We start from the raw sequence: 15739 nt of genomic DNA on the forward strand, positions 1-15739 counted from the left end.
ATGTAAATAGTGTAAAAAATGCCTATTCTTCAAAAATTTGGTAGAAGTTTTAGAAAATTGATTTTTTTAATACCAGAATAATAGGCTGTTCCTTTATGGGCATATAGCCCATTATTTTGTCTCAGTTAAAATTTATTCCACGGTAATAAGCTCTACTAAAATGGATCTTGTTGAGCTTAAAAAATGATTAGCAGCACTTAATAGGTTTACTCTTAGATTTTACATTGTTTATTGTGGACAGTTTCTAAAATATAAATTTGATATGTAAATGAATGCAAGGACCTCGGATAAAGGAAAAAATGAAATTGTAATGGGGGCAGTCATTATCTATTAATTTAATGATCCTTGACAGATATTTACACATATATAGGACATTTATGTATCAATTATAGTGCCAGATAAGCCACTGACTTACTGCACAGATTTAAGCAAGTGGTTTTCCCTCTCTGGGATTCTACAAAGAAGACAGCAATGGATTCCTAAACAAAGCCTATCTTGGGAGCAAGGGATAAAACCAGAGAAAAGGCGTTGACCTTGGTCCTGAATTATTATGTTTGTGCTGCTGCATGATTGTCCTAAACCCAAAACATGGGAAGAAATGCATAATCCATCTCCATTTTAAATGTTTTATTTTCCATCTTGACCTAGATTTATATTCCTTTCTCATATTTACAACCACCACTCCCCTGGAAAATCTGGCAAGGGTAGGCAGTTTTTGGCTGCTCTCTGGTGCAGTGTATGACTAGTTTGACTAGATAAAAGATTTCCAATCTAGATGAGCATAAAATCATGAGGGTGGTTTGAGAAAAGTGTGTATTGCAAGCCACTCTCCCCATGTATTGCAGTTTGTTATGAGTGGAGTAGGGACTCAGATATGTGTCCTTTTAAAAATGACCAGAAACACTGATGATCAGCCAGATTTGGGAACTACAAGAACAAATAGTCTTTAAGGGAAATAATGTTCCTGGATTCTACGTGTGGTCCTGCCTTAGCCAGTGGGGTCAGTGAGTGTTCATTTCTAAATCACTTATCACCAATAGGATTGTAACATCATCACGTCTTACAAATGGGTTTGCAGAGCACTTTCAGGATTTTACAAAACAAATACAACAGTTTAATCTCCTTTTATCCTAATATAGAAACTTCCTGGTGTTGAGAAGACAAACCATAATTACCTGAAAATAAAAGTTGCTGGAGTTCCTTTTTATGTTCCAGGCCTTTCTTGGAGTACACTGGTCTGCTAAGGGGAGGCCCACTAGATAGACTCAGCTGACATTCAAAATCTTTAGACAACTGTAGAAGATCTTAAGAAAGAAAATTCATGTTATTCTGACATGTTAATCTCTTCATACTGAAAGGGGCTCTATCAGTAGGTGGAATGTGTGACTTTTTAAATAGTGTGACTTGAGAGATAATATCAAAATAACTCTCCTCTCACTCTGTCTAGATAAGTGCCTTTATTGCATATCAAGGTTGCCAAAACCCACCCTGAAAAGCCATTATTTGGAAGTTTAAATGTATTTCTCCATTCAATATAATTCTTCATTCTCTGTATCTGGTTAGCATTTTGTTTGCACACCTGTTACGATACCTAGCACATTCTTTTAGTACTGCTGTCTGTGCATGTATCTTATTTTACATCCCCTCTCCAACCGCCACCACCTCTCCTGAACCTAGCTCTCAACTCTGTTCAATATCATCTCATCACTGATTTGCAATTACCATTACTCACACTTAAAAAATAGCTTAGGGCTTGGGCACAGTAGCTCGTGCCTGTAGTCTCAGCTACTCAAGAGACTGAAGTGAGAGGATCACTTGAGCCCAGGAGTTCAAGGCTGTAGTGGACTATGATCACGCCACTGCACTCCAGCCTGGGTGACATTCTGACACCTATGCTTATTCCTGAAGTTAAAATGAGAAACTGTGTGAAATCAAAGGACATTATAGAGTGCATTAACTTTTTCATGTGCTTTGGAGATTGGAGTCAGCTTTATAACATCTCCTTTCCAAGTACACATCCACTTTACTCAGAAGATTGTGTCCCAATTTTTATGTTCTCTCTGTGTTTCTCCAGGCTTGGGGTGTTCTCAGTTGTTCTAGAGACACTGAGATAGCCCACTAGCCCGCCAAATTATAGCATGATGGGGTAAATATAGAAACATGTTTGGGAATTAGTAGTGATGCAAGGCAAGAAATATTTCAAACTGTTAGGAGCAAAGGGGTAGAGCAGATTATAGCTGCTGTCATAGAGCATAATGGGTACATGGTGATGAGTGGAAGAAAAGGCAAAATATCAACAGGATAAACAGAGACACAGGACAACATGAAACGGTACCGAGGACAAACCTTGAATACACCCTTACCCCCGTGACCCTCATCACCCTGAAATACTTTCTTTTCTTTTGTTTTTGAGACAGGGTCTCACTCTCACCCATGCTGGGGTGCATTGCTGTAATAATGGCTCACTGCAGCCTCAAACTCCAGGGCTCAAGTGATCCTCCCACCACAGCCTCCGAAAGTGCTGGAATTATAGGTGTCAGCCACCATGCTTGGCCCTGAGCCACTTTCAAATTTTCCTGAGCTACAAAATCAACAATGTTCTTAAGGATCAAGAGATAAACCACATCGTAATTTAGGCAAGGTACTATTATAAGGTGATAGCAAACTTCAATGCAAAGGGCTTTTTTTTTGAGACAGAGTCTCACTCTGTCACCCAGACTGGAGTGCAGTGGCACAATCTCGGCTCACTGCAACCTCCTCCTCCAAGGTTCAAGCAATTCTCCTGCTTCAGCCTCCCAAGTAGCTGAGACCACAGGCACGTACCACCACGTCTGACTGATTTTTCTATTTTTAGTAGAGACGGGGTTTCACCATGTTGGTCTTGAACTCCTGCTCAGGTGATCCACCCACCTCAGCCTCCCAAAATGCTGGGATTAGAGACATGAGCCACCAAGCCCAGCCCAAGCAAGCAACCCCAGAAAGCAGTACTATGCTGGTGATGGTTTAATAAACAGATCTAGTTGAGAAGAGATCCCTCGTTCATAGCCAACTGCCAGTTTCTGTGTTATAAATCTTCCCGCCATGGACAATTTCAAGCTCCTAATGGATTATCACTAAATACAGAGTTGGAAAGTGATGCACAGTAGCACTCCATTTTATAGTATTCCCACCACACAGATACAATAGATGTAAATAATCTCTCAAGCAAAGATAATAGTAAAATGTAGCAAATAATTAGGAAGTGGTGAGTTTGAATTTATTACATTTCTTTCTGATATGATTTATTTAGGTGCAAGAATATATAATCTAATTTTTAGTAATAACTATGTTTAACAACTAGCTCAAAAATTCCTGAAAATTTAATAATTGATTCTAAAGCCAGTAAGAGCCATTCCAGTACACCATTGCAAGGGTGGCCATTCTCAAATAATTTTCTGTTCAGTTACTAATGTAGAAAATCAGCCACTTATAGACACGTGAGTTAGGTTTCTAATCACCCAACAAAATTTTCTCATGTATGAAAAGTAGAATACTTGGGGATTCAAAATAAAGTGTTCAGTGGATGTAAGATGTTCAAAGTCATAGGCAGCAAAGGAAAATTTAATATGGGAGGTCCCAAGGATGTAGAAAGGACAGGGAGGGAGGAGCTTTTTCCCTCTTACCTGGATCTGTGTCTGTCATCATGCCTACCCATTTCTCGGTTGTCAGGCTGCAGACGTACTTGTCCTCCACTATCCATGAATTGGGAGCTTCTGAGAACACTGCGCAGCAGAATGGCTTTACTCTGATCATGCAAGCATAGCCATAGAGCTCTCCCCTTTTTAACACATCCACGATTTTGAGTGTGAAGGTTATCGGGCGTTGGGGTTGGCAAAAATGAACACAAGGTAGTTTGTATATTGCTTTTTCTATTTTCCTTCTCAAAGAGTCAGGGTCAACATTTTCTTTTGCACATCCCAGGACTTTCCTACTCTTATCATCCACTCCAATAAAAAGATAGCCTCCTCCAGTGTTTGCAAATGCAGGGACGTATTCTGGAATTATCTTTTTTACATATTCTTGGATGTGTTTTGTAGAGAACTGTTTAAACTCTACTAATTGAGACTCAGGAAAAGGCAGGATTTCACCATATTCAAGATAGTCTTTTTGGAAAATTGGGTCAGCAGGATCCGAGTTTGGGTCAGCAGGATCCGAGTTTGGGTCAGCAGGATCCGAGTTAGGGAGCTCTTGGTGTATGCCCTTGTGAATTTTGTGAAAAGGTCCTTCTTCCAAGATTTTTGCCTTCCTTTTCTTGGCCTTCAGGAAACAGAATGCCTCTCTTGAGTCCATGGAACGCACAGAGGTCTCAGATCTACGGTATAATGAAGAACTGAGGCTGCAAAGGCGGGGCTTGACAGAGCCATCTTCAGGGAAAGGGCCACTGCTCCAAGATTTAACAAAAATGTAAAAACGCCTTCCTTGTTGCTTGGTCTCAAAGAAAGCCTGCAGATCTGAAGACTGAATAAGCTCTCTCAAAGATTGTTCTAAATCCAGTCCCATCTCCACGGGATGCTCAACCTTCTTGGCCATCTGAATCACTCCTCCTCCTGAGTTTAATAAAGCACATGCAGCCTGCATAACTCTCTCCTTCTCGTGGTCTCTCTGAATTTTCTGCAGCTTTTTTCTGTTTTCTTCTCCAAGAGTCACTTCTCCTACATTGATGACCAGGTCTGGGTAAGATGGTTCCACCACCAGGGGGCACTGATTTGCCTCCATGTTGAACTCACAGCTGAAACAATTAGAAGAAATGAATTGTTACATGCATGTGATTCATTTATTAAAAGGGTATTTATTTTGTGTCTAATATGTGCTGAGAGAAGGCAATAGACTAGCAAGCAAGACAGGAGCAATCCCTTCTCTTTAGGAGAAGAATGGCTGGCAAGGAAGTGTGCTAATGAAATTAGCATTTAACATCATATATGATATGGGCTATGAGAGGAAAAATACACTAAAGGGGTATCTAAACTAATCTGGAGATGATGGTTCAACAAGATTTCCAAGGCAAAGGTGACATTTAATCAAGACCTGAAGGATGCATTGGAATTGGCCAGGTGAAGTTATCAGCATTGAAGAATGGAAGCAGTGGAGCGCATGAAGTGCATGTGTACAATGGCATGAGACTATCTCAGTTTAGGTTGTTGATGTTCCCATGAACACCAACTTTAGGGGTTGAGTAAAAGAAAACAACACTGAAAAGGAGACTTCAGAAAGGACTGACTGTGAAAAACCAGAGGTAGGAGAAAAACCAAGGGTATATGGTATTAAGGAAGCCCAGAACAAAGTCACCTGCACAGAGGTCTCAGATCTATGGCATAATGAAAAACTGAGGCTGCAAAGGTGGGGCGTGACAGAGCCAAGGTGTCTAATACTGCTGACAGGTACAGCTAGGTGATGACTCGAAAGTGTTATTAGGTTTAGTAAAATTAAGGTTATTGGTGACTTTGAAAAATGCTGTTCAGACATCTGGGCAGTGGGCACCAGGAGGCAATAAACCAGAAGCTAAGGTCTTACAGACCAGAGTTCATGGAGATGGCTTGAATTCCACTTGTCATTAAAAGTATTATAACATTAACCTAGATATTTAATCTTTCTAACTCTGTTTTCTTATCTATAAAACATGGTGCATCCACCTTAATATGCCTGTTATTATGAGGATTAATTGAGAATAATTCTCAAAAAGTATTTAACACTATATTTTGGTTCACGGGTGTTTAGTAAAGGAATCTGTATTAATTGTCCATTTCACAATGAGTCAACGAATGAATGAGAGGTAAGGAAATAGTATCACCAAATACGCACAACTTGTTCACTATATGAAGCTATAAAGGGGAGAGGTAAAAAGAAATGTAGCTGGAGGAAAACAAGAAGTTAAAGAATTTTATTAAGATGGGAAAGGCCTGAACATATTTAGATGGGAAGAAGCCAGTAGGGCAGTGAAAATTTAAAGAGGTAGAAGGAAGTTGGGATGATTGAGACAGTGAAAGCCCTGAAAAGAGAGGTAAGGAAGGAATGTGATCCCGGATGCAGAAGAAGGACAGGAGGAGGAGAAATGGAGATAACAGGCATGGGCGAAGGTAGGCTTATCGCTTTGGTGGGAGGAAGCTGAAAGAGTCCCCTTCTGATAGCTTCACTTTTCTCTTTGAGGTAGGAAATAAAATCACCCCCTGAGACAGAAGCACTTGGTATAAAAACAGGACAAAAATATTTTGTGTGTGTGAGATGGGGTCTCGCTCTGTCATCCAGGCTAGAGTGCAGTCACAGCTCACTGCAGCCTCAGACTCTGGGGCTCAAGCGATCCTCCCACCTCAGCCTCCTGAGTAGCTGGGACTACAAGCGCACAGCCACTATACCCAGCTAATTCTTTAAAAAAAATTTTTTTTGTAGAGATGGGGTCTCCCCATGTTGCCCAGGCTGGTCTCAAACTCCTGGGCTCAAGCAATCCTCCTGCCTTGGCCTCCCAAAGTGCTAGGGATTATAGGCGTGAGCCACAATGCCCAGCTGACAAAAACATTTTAATAATAGAATGGAGACAGTTTGAAACAGACATTATAAAGAACAAGAAAGATATTTGACATGGGAAACAAACAACTTACAATGGAAGATTAATACAGCAGATAAAATAAGTAAATCATATCTTCAAGTATAAATATAGATAAACTCTCAAAGCATGATGATAAATTTAAAAAGCAGACTTGCAAAAAATAATATACAATACAATCGCATTTAGATTAAAATATTTTAAAAACTGTAATAAATATGTTTATGTTTAGTAAAAGGAGAAAAGCATAGTGAATAAAGATGCACTTATTTTTTACAGAGGTTACAAATAAGGATGGAAAATAATAAGATTGGAGAATTAAGAAGCCTTTAACTGTACATACAATGCTGTAAGTTCAGAAGCAAAAGCACCTGTACCAAATACATCTCAGAGGTGGGTGGGACATAAATTTTTGTTGTTTTCTTGTCTTTGCACTTCTGGAATTCTGAATTATTACAACATTTTTAAAAGCCATCCTCCTTCAAATTAAAAAGGTAGTCGGGGGGAAGGGTAGGATTTTATCACAGAAGTAACTGAAATCTGGACTATGCATTCTAAGACAAACAGGTCAGGGAATGAGGGTGGCAGGGATCGCATTGATAGGAACAAAGTAAAAAGGTGAATGGATTATAGGTCTCAATAAGGGAAATAATGAAGGAGAGTGAACTTTGAAATAAAAATTATGAATAATCAAGATTAAGAATTGTTCAAAAAGATCAATATAATCAACAAATAACTGATATCATTATTTGAAAATTATTATTTAAAATGAAATTGTAAAAATCAGTACAATCAACAAATACTTTGCATCATTATTTGAAAATTATTTTTTTAAAAAATAAAAATTTTAAATACAGTCAACAAATACCTTGCATCATTATTGGAAAATTATTAAAATAAAATAAAATTTAAAACAATCAGTAAATTCATAAACTATTTTGAAGTCATCAAGGATATATACAATATGTAGAAGCAGACTATCACTGCCTTATTTTCCTTTCCTACAAAAATCCATCCTATACTAAAGGCTTGGAATTACAAGTCTCAGTGGGTGCTAGTAACTCTGAACAGATAAGGTGGATGTTATTGCAGGTGACAGAAGGAATGAGATGACTGAGGTGTGAAGACATTTACAAGAAATTTGTTAGATAAAAGTGAAGGCTGGGCCGGGTTCGGTGGCTCATGCCCATAATCCCAGCACTTTGGGAAGCTGAGGCAGGCAGATCACTTGAGCCTAGGAGTTTGAGATGAGTTTGGGCATCATGATGAAATCCCATCTCCTCAAAAAATACAAAAATTAGGCAGGTGTGGTGGTGCTCACCTGTGGTCCCCGCTACTCAGGAGGCTGAGGTGGGAGAATCACCAGAGCCTTCAAGACCAGATTGTGGTGAACCAAGATCGTGCCACTGCACTCCAGCCTGGGTGTCAAAGTAAGAATCTGTCTCAAAAAAAAAAAGAAGGCTGGCACATCCACATTCTTACCACCTTGCCTAGTTTAGACCCTTGCCTACAAATTTCTATTTCTCAAAATTCCATTCTGTATTCCAAGACCACTGAAACATCTTTGTCAAGTTATTTGTAAAATATCCCTTTCGATGTATAGGGATTTCAGAGTTAAATATTTTCTCTGCCCCATAAATTTTACTGTCAAAGCCAATAGATGATAGTTTTTCATTGGCAACTGTATCTAAACAGCAACCCCACCATCTGCTTAGATTCTTTTGCAGGCAAAAAAGGCTTAGGGAGCTCTATCCCAAGCTCTTTCCTTAGGATTAAAGGAATTATAATCAGCATCACTTGCACATTCTTTGTAAGGTAAAGATATTGTCCCATATAAATTTGAAATCCTAAATAAAATTAAACTAAGTCAATAAGAAATTAAGAATTCAGAAAAGAAACTCAGGACACTTACAAAAGCACTTCAGAAACAAAAGCACCTGATTCTAGTCGGTTTACAGGATAACTTTTCCAAATCTTTCAGTGTAACCAGAGTTCCCACCAACACAGTGAATTAGTACCACCTGCTATCTCTTTCCACCAAAAGCAGTCCTGAAGGCTATGTATACGGAAACCTACGTAGACAGAGGTAGCAGAGTTCAAGGATTAAGACTCAGTTTTCCTAGGTTCAAATCCCAGCTCTGCCATTTATTAGCTGTACGGTTTCCATTTATTAGCTGTATGGTTTCCATTTATTAGCTGTCCCCATTTCTCCCCATGCCCCAGGATCTAGTCCTGCAGGACCCCTGATGGAGCAGTGACTCTGACGTGGACATGCAGGGACAACCACCCGCAAGTGGGGGTCTCAGTGGGTAGCATCTGTGCATTTCTTCTCTGCCAGGAAGGCTTACCTAGTTTGTCTAGTAGTGCCCAATTTTCTGTATGCTTCTGGGTGGTTCTTATTTTTTTGTTTTACTTCCCCTTTCCTTCCATCCTCCCACCCATCTCCCCTAGATCACAGGGTATTGGCTAGCCTCAGATAGAAACTGAACAGAAAGGGAAATGGGAGGACAGAATAAGATGGTGTAATAGAAGGCTCCACCTACCATCCTCCTTCTCCAGCAGTGACCACGTGGTGCAGAGAAATCTGTGTGCTTGGGGAAGGGAGGGCACAGCAATTGTGAGACTTTGCATTGAACTCAGTACTGCCCCGTTACAGTGGAAAGCAAAACCACGCTCAATCCAGCTTATACCTGCTGATGGAGGCAGAATTTAGACCAGCCCTAGTGAGACAGAAATTGTCCATCCCGGCAGGTGAAACCTGAGTTCCAGCAAGCCTCGCCACTGTAGCTGAAGTGCTATGGGGCTCTAAATAAACTTGAAAGGCATTCTAGGCCACAAGGACTGAAACTCCTAGGCAAGTCATAGTGCTGAGCTGAGATCAGAGCCAGTAGGCTTGGAGGGCACACAACCTACTGAGATACCAGCTGGGGCGACTAAGAGAGTGCTTGTACCACCCCTCCCCCAACCCCAGACAGTGTGACTCTCAGCTCCAAAAAGATCCCTTCCTTCCACTTGAGGAGAGAAGAGAGAAGACTAAAGAGGACTTCTGTCTTGCATCTTGGATGTCAGCTCAGACACAGTAGGATAGCACACTGGTCAGGGTCATGAGACACCCATTCCAGACCCTATCTCCTGGACAACATTTCTAGACACACTCTGGGCCAGAAGAGAAACTGCTGCCTTAAAGGGAAGGACCCAGTCCTGGCAGGATCTATCACCTGCTGACTAAAGAGCCCTTGGTCCCTGAATAATCAGCAACGATACCCAGGTAATATGCCGTGGGTCTTGGGTGAGACTCTGCTGGCTTCAGGTGAGACTCAGCACAACCCCAGCTGTGGTGCGTACAGGCAGAGACTTTTTCTGCTTGAGAAAAGCAGACGGAAAAGTAAAGGGGACTTTGTCTTGCACCGTAGGTACCAGCTTAGCCACAGGGGTAGAGCACCAAGTAGGCCCTTGGACAGCATTTCTGGACCCGCCCTGGGCCAGAGGGGAGTCCACTGTCCTGAAGAGTGAGTTCCAGACCTGGTAGCATTCACCACAAGTTGACTAAAGAGCCCTTGGGCTTTAAGTAAATATCAGCAATAGCTAACAGTACTCCCTGTGAACCCGTGGTCATGATGGTCACAGGGTGATCTCCTCTGCCTGTGGAAAAAGGAGGGAAGAGTGGGAAGGACTGTGTCTCATGATTTGAGGGCCAGCTCAGCCCCAGTAGAGTGGAACACCAGGTAGACTTCTAAGGTTTTCTTACTCCAGTCCCTGGCTTCTGGATAGCATCTGTGCACTCACCTAGGGCCTGGGGGAACTTGCCACTCTGAAGAAAAGAACACAGCTTGGCTGGCTTCACCACCTGTTGATTGTTTGAAAAGATAAACAAAATTGACAAACCTTTACCAGGCTACCTGAGAAAAAAAGGAGAATACCCAAATAAACGAAATCAGAGATGAAAAAGGAGACAATACAACTGATACTGCAGAAATTCAAAGGATCATTAGTGGCTACTATGAGCAACTGTATGCCAATAAATTGGAAAATCTAGAGGAAATAAATTCTTAGACACATACAACCTACCAAGATTGAACCGTGAAGAAATCCAAAACCTGAACAAACCAATAAGAAGTAATGAGAACAAAGCCATAATAAAAAGTCTCCAGCAAAGAAAAGCCTGGGACCCGATGGCTTCACCACTGAATTCTACCAAACAGTTAAAGAAGAACTAATACCAATCTTACTCAAACTATTCAAAAAATAGAGAAGGAGGGAATACTTCCAAACTCATTCTGTGAGGCCAGTATTACTGATACTAAAACCAAAGACACATCAAAGAAAAAAACTATGGACCAGTATCTCAGCAAAATACTAGCAAACTTAATTCAACAATACATTAAAAAGATCATTTAACATGACTAAGTGCTATTTATTTCAGGGATGCAAGGATGGTTCAACATATGCAAATCAGTCAGTGTGATACATCATATCAACAGAATGAAGGATAAATGCCATATGATCATTTCAACTGATGCTGAGAAAGCACTTAATAAAACTCATTATCCCTTCATGGAAAACTCCTCAAAAAACTGAGTATAGAAGGAACATACCACAACATAATAAAATCCACGTATGACAGACCTACAGCTAGTAGCATACTGAGTGGGGAAACACTGAAAGCCTTTCCTGTAAGATCTGGAACACTATAAGGATTCTCACTTTCACCATTGTTATTCAACATAGAAATCCTAGCTAGAGCAATTAGACAAGAGAAAGAAATAAAGGGCATCTAAATCGGAAAGGAAGAAGTCAAATTATCTTTGTTTGCAGATGATATAATCTTATATTTGGAAAAAACCTAAAGACTACACCAGATAACTATTAGAACTGATAAATTCAGTAAAGTTGCAGGATACAAATCAACATACAAAAATCAATAGCATCTCTATATACCAATAGTGAACAATCTGAAAAAGATATAAAGTAATCCCACTTACGATAGCCACAAATAAAATTAAATACCTAGGAAATAACCAAATAAATGAAAGATCTCTACAATAAAAACTATAAAATCATGATGAAAGAAATTGAAGGCCAAAATACGGAAAGGTAGCCCAAGTTCATGGATTGGAAGAATCAATATTGTTAAAATATCCATACTTCCCAAAGCAATCTACAGATTCACTGCAATCTCTATTAAAATATCAATGACATTCTTCACAGAAATGGAAAAAAAATCCTAAAATTTATATAGAACCACAAAACACCTATAATAGCCAAAGTTATCCTAAGCAAAAAGAACAAAACTGGAGGAATCACATTACCTGACCTCAAATTATACTACAGAGCTGTAGGAACCAAAATAGCATGATACTGACATAAAAACAGACACATAGACCAATGGAACAGAATAGAGAACCCAGACATAAATACACACACCTAGAGTGAACTCATTTTTCACAAAGATGCCAAGAACATACACTAGGGAAAAGACATTCTCTTCAATAAATGGCACTGGGAAAACTGGATAGCTATCTGCAGAACAATGAAACTAGACTCCTAACTCTTGTCACATACAAAAATCAAATCAAAATGGGTTAAAGACTTAAATCTAAGACCTCACACTGTGAAACTACTACAAGTAAACATTGGGGAAGATCTCCAGGACATTGATCTGGGCAAAAATTCATTGAGCAATACCCCACAAGCACAGGCAACCAAAGCAAAAATGGACAAATGGGATCACATTAAGTTAAAAAGCTTCTGCACAGCAAAGAACGCAATCAACAAAGTGAAAAGACAACCCACAAAATGGGAGGAAATATTTGCAAACTACCCATCCAACAAGGGAGTAATAACCAGAACATATCAGGAACTCCAGCAACTCTATAGGAAAAAAAATCTAATAATTCTATTGAAAAATGGGCAAAAGATTTGAATAGATATTTCTCAAAAGAAGACAAATGGCAAACAGGCATGTGAAAAGGTGCTCAACATCACTGATCATCAGAAAAATGCAAATCCAAACTACAATGAGATACCATCTCATCCAAGTTAAAATGGCTTTTATCCAAAAGACAGGCAATAACAAATGCTGGCAAGGATGTGAAGAAAAGGGAACCCTCAAACAGTGTTGATGGGAATGTAAATTAGTACAACTATCATGGAGAACAGTTTGGAAGTTCCTCAGAGAACTAAAAATAAAGCTACCACACAATTCAGCAATTCTACTCCTAAGTATTGACCCAAAAGAAAGGAAATCAGTATATCCAAGAGACATCTGCACTCCTATGTTTCTTGCAGCACTGTTTACAATAGCTAAGATTTGGAAGCACCCTAAGCGTCCATCAACAGATGAATGGATAAAGAAAACGATGTGCATATACACAGTGGAGTACTATTCAGCCATAGAAAAGAATGAGATCCAATCACTTGCAACAACACGAATGGAACTTGAAATCATTATGTTAAGTGAAATAAGCCAGGCACAGAAAGACAAACATCACATATTCTCACTTATTTGTGGCATCTAAAAATCAAAACAATTGCATTCAAGAGCAGAAGGATGACTACCTGAGGAAGGGTGGTAGAAGGGAAGGGGTGAGGTGGGGAGCGTTAATGGGTACAACAAAATTAGAAAGAATGAATAAGACCTACTATTTGATAGCACAACAGTTATTACAGTCAATGATAACTTAATTGTACGTTTTAAAATAACTTAAAGAGTGTAACTGCATTGTTTGCAACTCAAAGGATAAATGCTTGAGGGGATGGATACCCCATTCTCCATGGTGTGCTTATTTCACATTGCATGTCTGTATCAAAACATCTCATGTACCCCATAAATATATACAGCCACTATGTACCTACAAAAATAAAATAAAATAAGATAAAAAACTAAAGAGCATAATTGGATTGTTGGTAACACAAAGGATAAATGCTTGAGATGATGGATACCCCCATTTACCCTGATGTGATTATTAAACATTACATGCCTGTCTTAAAATATCTCATGTAACCCATAAACATATACATCTACTATGTACCCACGGAAATTAAAAATTAATTAAAAAAAAAAAAGAAAGGGAAGTGGGCTGCGACAGACGTGCCCTCTTGGAAAACTAAAATTTAGAGCTCTTTGTCCTTCTCGGGTAGCATTCTACAGATCTTGTCCAGAGGGAGACATTTTTCTCATTTCTCCCCCCTCTAGATTATAAATCTTCCCGCAGGGCAATGGCAATTCTAATTCTGCTTTTTAGTTTCTATATTAAGGAAAATAGTTTAGAGTGTTTGGTCGGTCACATAGACACCTGTAGAGCTAGTTTCTCAAGTTTACAATATCAATAACTCTGAAACCTGGGACCTACAGCCCTGGGAGCCACCAAGGTGCACTCGACTCAGTGGCCTTCCAGGCTTCGGTTCCTGCTCCGCGCCCCGCAGAAACCGCGGCTCGCTGGCCAGGGGCTCTTCCAACTTCCAGCAGGAGCAGGTGCACAGGTCAGGCCCGCCCCGCCCCCAATGCCTTCTACCCTCATTACCTACCCCAGCCCCGCCTCCCAGTCCTCCATAGTCCGCTTTTTAGGGCACTTGCTATGCAAACTAGCTGGGCCCCCAGGCGGGGGAGAAAAGCACAGATACCCCCACTCCACTCCACCCCCAGCCCCTCCGCACCCCTCCAGCCCCTCCCCACAGCCCCCACACCCCACACCCTGGCTGGGGTGGGGTGGGACGGGTGCTGCTGTCTTCTCGAACCTGGCACTCGAGTTACAGCCCGACGCGGATTCGGCTGGACTAGGCCCTGAAGCACGGGTAGAAACGGAACTCCGGAGTCCCAGGCTAGGGGCAAGGACCCTCTCTGGCCTCTCAAGCTCCAGGGCGTCCGAAGCCCCCTTAGCGTTTCCCTGGAGGCGCCCAGGTCGGGTCCTTATATACTAGCGGTTTGGGGCCATCCCACGCACATCCCGCCCAGGGGATGTACGCGCCAATGGGCGGGTCAACTAAGCCCGCGAACTCTTTGTCGCGTTAAATTGCCTAGAAGCTCCCAACTTCCTGACTGTTGCCACATGGTTCTTAGTTTCCGGGAATTTGGGGGTTTTTTCCTCCGCCTTCTTCCCACCCTTCCTCCGTCTCCTCGCTCCCTCCATCCATCTCTCCCTCCCTATCATCTATCTATTCATCTATCTGGATTACAGCAAAACAAAGAATAAAGATTATGAAGAAAGAGAAGAACTTCCCAGGCCCACGCAGCCGTCGCTCCCAACGGGGTGGGCCTCCCAACGGGGTGGGCTCCCAACGGGGTGGGCCGGTTCCTTCCTTGCACCCTCTTCTCTCCCGGTGCCTGCGGTCCCACCTTCCAGATACCCCTCGGAGAGTCCAGCTGAGCTCTCGCCAGAGCTTTCCCCTTCCAACCCGCTCGAATTGCCCAGACCCCAAGCTGGGCTTCTCTCTCCATCGCCCCAGAAAGTGGGTCTTGGAGACCGAGGCAAGAATTTGGGCCTCCGCTTTTGTTCCAGACCTCCGACCCCTTGCCAAAATGCAGCAGGTGTGCAGATTGGGCCGCGCGTGGTTCCTGGCTGGGTTTATGGAGCCTGCGGCCCAGGCAGGCTCCGCAGACCCCGAGCCAGAGTGGGATTTAACGGCGGCCGGTGCGCTGTGCTTGGTCAACCCCGGTAACCGTCACACTGCTAGTGATATGAAAACAACCGGCCAGCGTTCTGCTTTTCTGCCTCGCTGCAGTCTTTAGCACCCGCCAGGGTTCCGTCCGAGTGTTTGGATTTTGTAATCCTCCTCTCTTTGGCCAACTCCCCGTTCTTGGCCGAGAGCTCGCCCTTGGCTGGGCTCAGTCCTGCCAGCCTTGCGGGACCCTAGCCCCGGGCGGCTCTGCCTGAGGCCCAGTTCTCACTGATGCGGAGTGGCCCAAGGGTGGGAGCAGTGGTTAATGCCGGAGTGATTAATACAAGCTCCAGTAAAAGCGAAAGTAAGAAAATAAAACGGACTTCAGTATACATATACAATGTGTATATGGATACATGTACATACATATTACACATATGTGTATGTAACGCACGTTTGTTAAAATGAGGTCATAATGTTCATGCTGTTTCATAACCACTTTCTTTCAATGACCACCTTTTCATTTCAGTAAATCTTCGTATTCTCATGTTGCAGCTTCTCCAT

At 41.7% G+C, this 15739-nt stretch overlaps 2 protein-coding genes and 1 long non-coding RNA gene across 12 annotated transcripts in view; 2 read left to right on the plus strand and 1 right to left on the minus strand.

Annotated features, from left to right (window-relative positions):
• LOC134738625 (uncharacterized) overlaps positions 1–4354 on the plus strand; it is a 16844-nt gene extending 12490 nt beyond the window's left edge. Inside the window, exon 3 of the long non-coding RNA XR_010124496.1 lies at positions 4303–4354. This is a non-coding gene — a long non-coding RNA (uncharacterized LOC134738625). The remainder of the gene's footprint in view (positions 1–4302) is intronic.
• Positions 1–15183, minus strand: part of SLFN11 (schlafen family member 11) — a 23674-nt gene extending 8491 nt beyond the window's left edge. The window contains exons 1-7 of one of the 10 annotated variants that reach the window (XM_054456825.2): positions 14315–14505; positions 10364–10424; positions 9121–9168; positions 8490–8649; positions 7899–8015; positions 3663–4768; positions 1176–1304 (exon numbers count right to left, since the gene is read on the minus strand). In XM_054456825.2, the coding sequence (XP_054312800.2) occupies positions 1176–1304; positions 3663–4755 (1222 nt within the window). In that variant the 5' untranslated portion in view covers positions 4756–4768; positions 7899–8015; positions 8490–8649; ... (1 more) ...; positions 10364–10424; positions 14315–14505. Of the gene's footprint in view, positions 1–1175; positions 1305–3662; positions 4769–7898; positions 8016–8489; positions 9100–9120; positions 13638–14314; positions 14605–14912 lie in introns of those variants that run through there. The other 9 variants (XM_054456828.2, XM_054456829.2, XM_054456831.2 and 6 more) reach the window with 9 other exon arrangements.
• Positions 13926–15722, plus strand: LOC129016961 (uncharacterized). The gene is made up of 2 exons (XM_054456832.2): positions 13926–14059; positions 14755–15722. Exon 2 carries the CDS (start codon positions 14775–14777, stop codon positions 15303–15305), a length of 531 nt encoding a protein of 176 aa, XP_054312807.2. The 5' UTR covers positions 13926–14059; positions 14755–14774; the 3' UTR covers positions 15306–15722.
• Positions 15723–15739: the final 17 nt, after the last annotated feature.

The sequence above is a fragment of the Pongo pygmaeus genome, chromosome 19 (genome assembly GCF_028885625.2).
Source record: "Pongo pygmaeus isolate AG05252 chromosome 19, NHGRI_mPonPyg2-v2.0_pri, whole genome shotgun sequence".
In the NCBI taxonomy this organism is placed as follows: domain Eukaryota; kingdom Metazoa; phylum Chordata; class Mammalia; order Primates; family Hominidae; genus Pongo; species Pongo pygmaeus.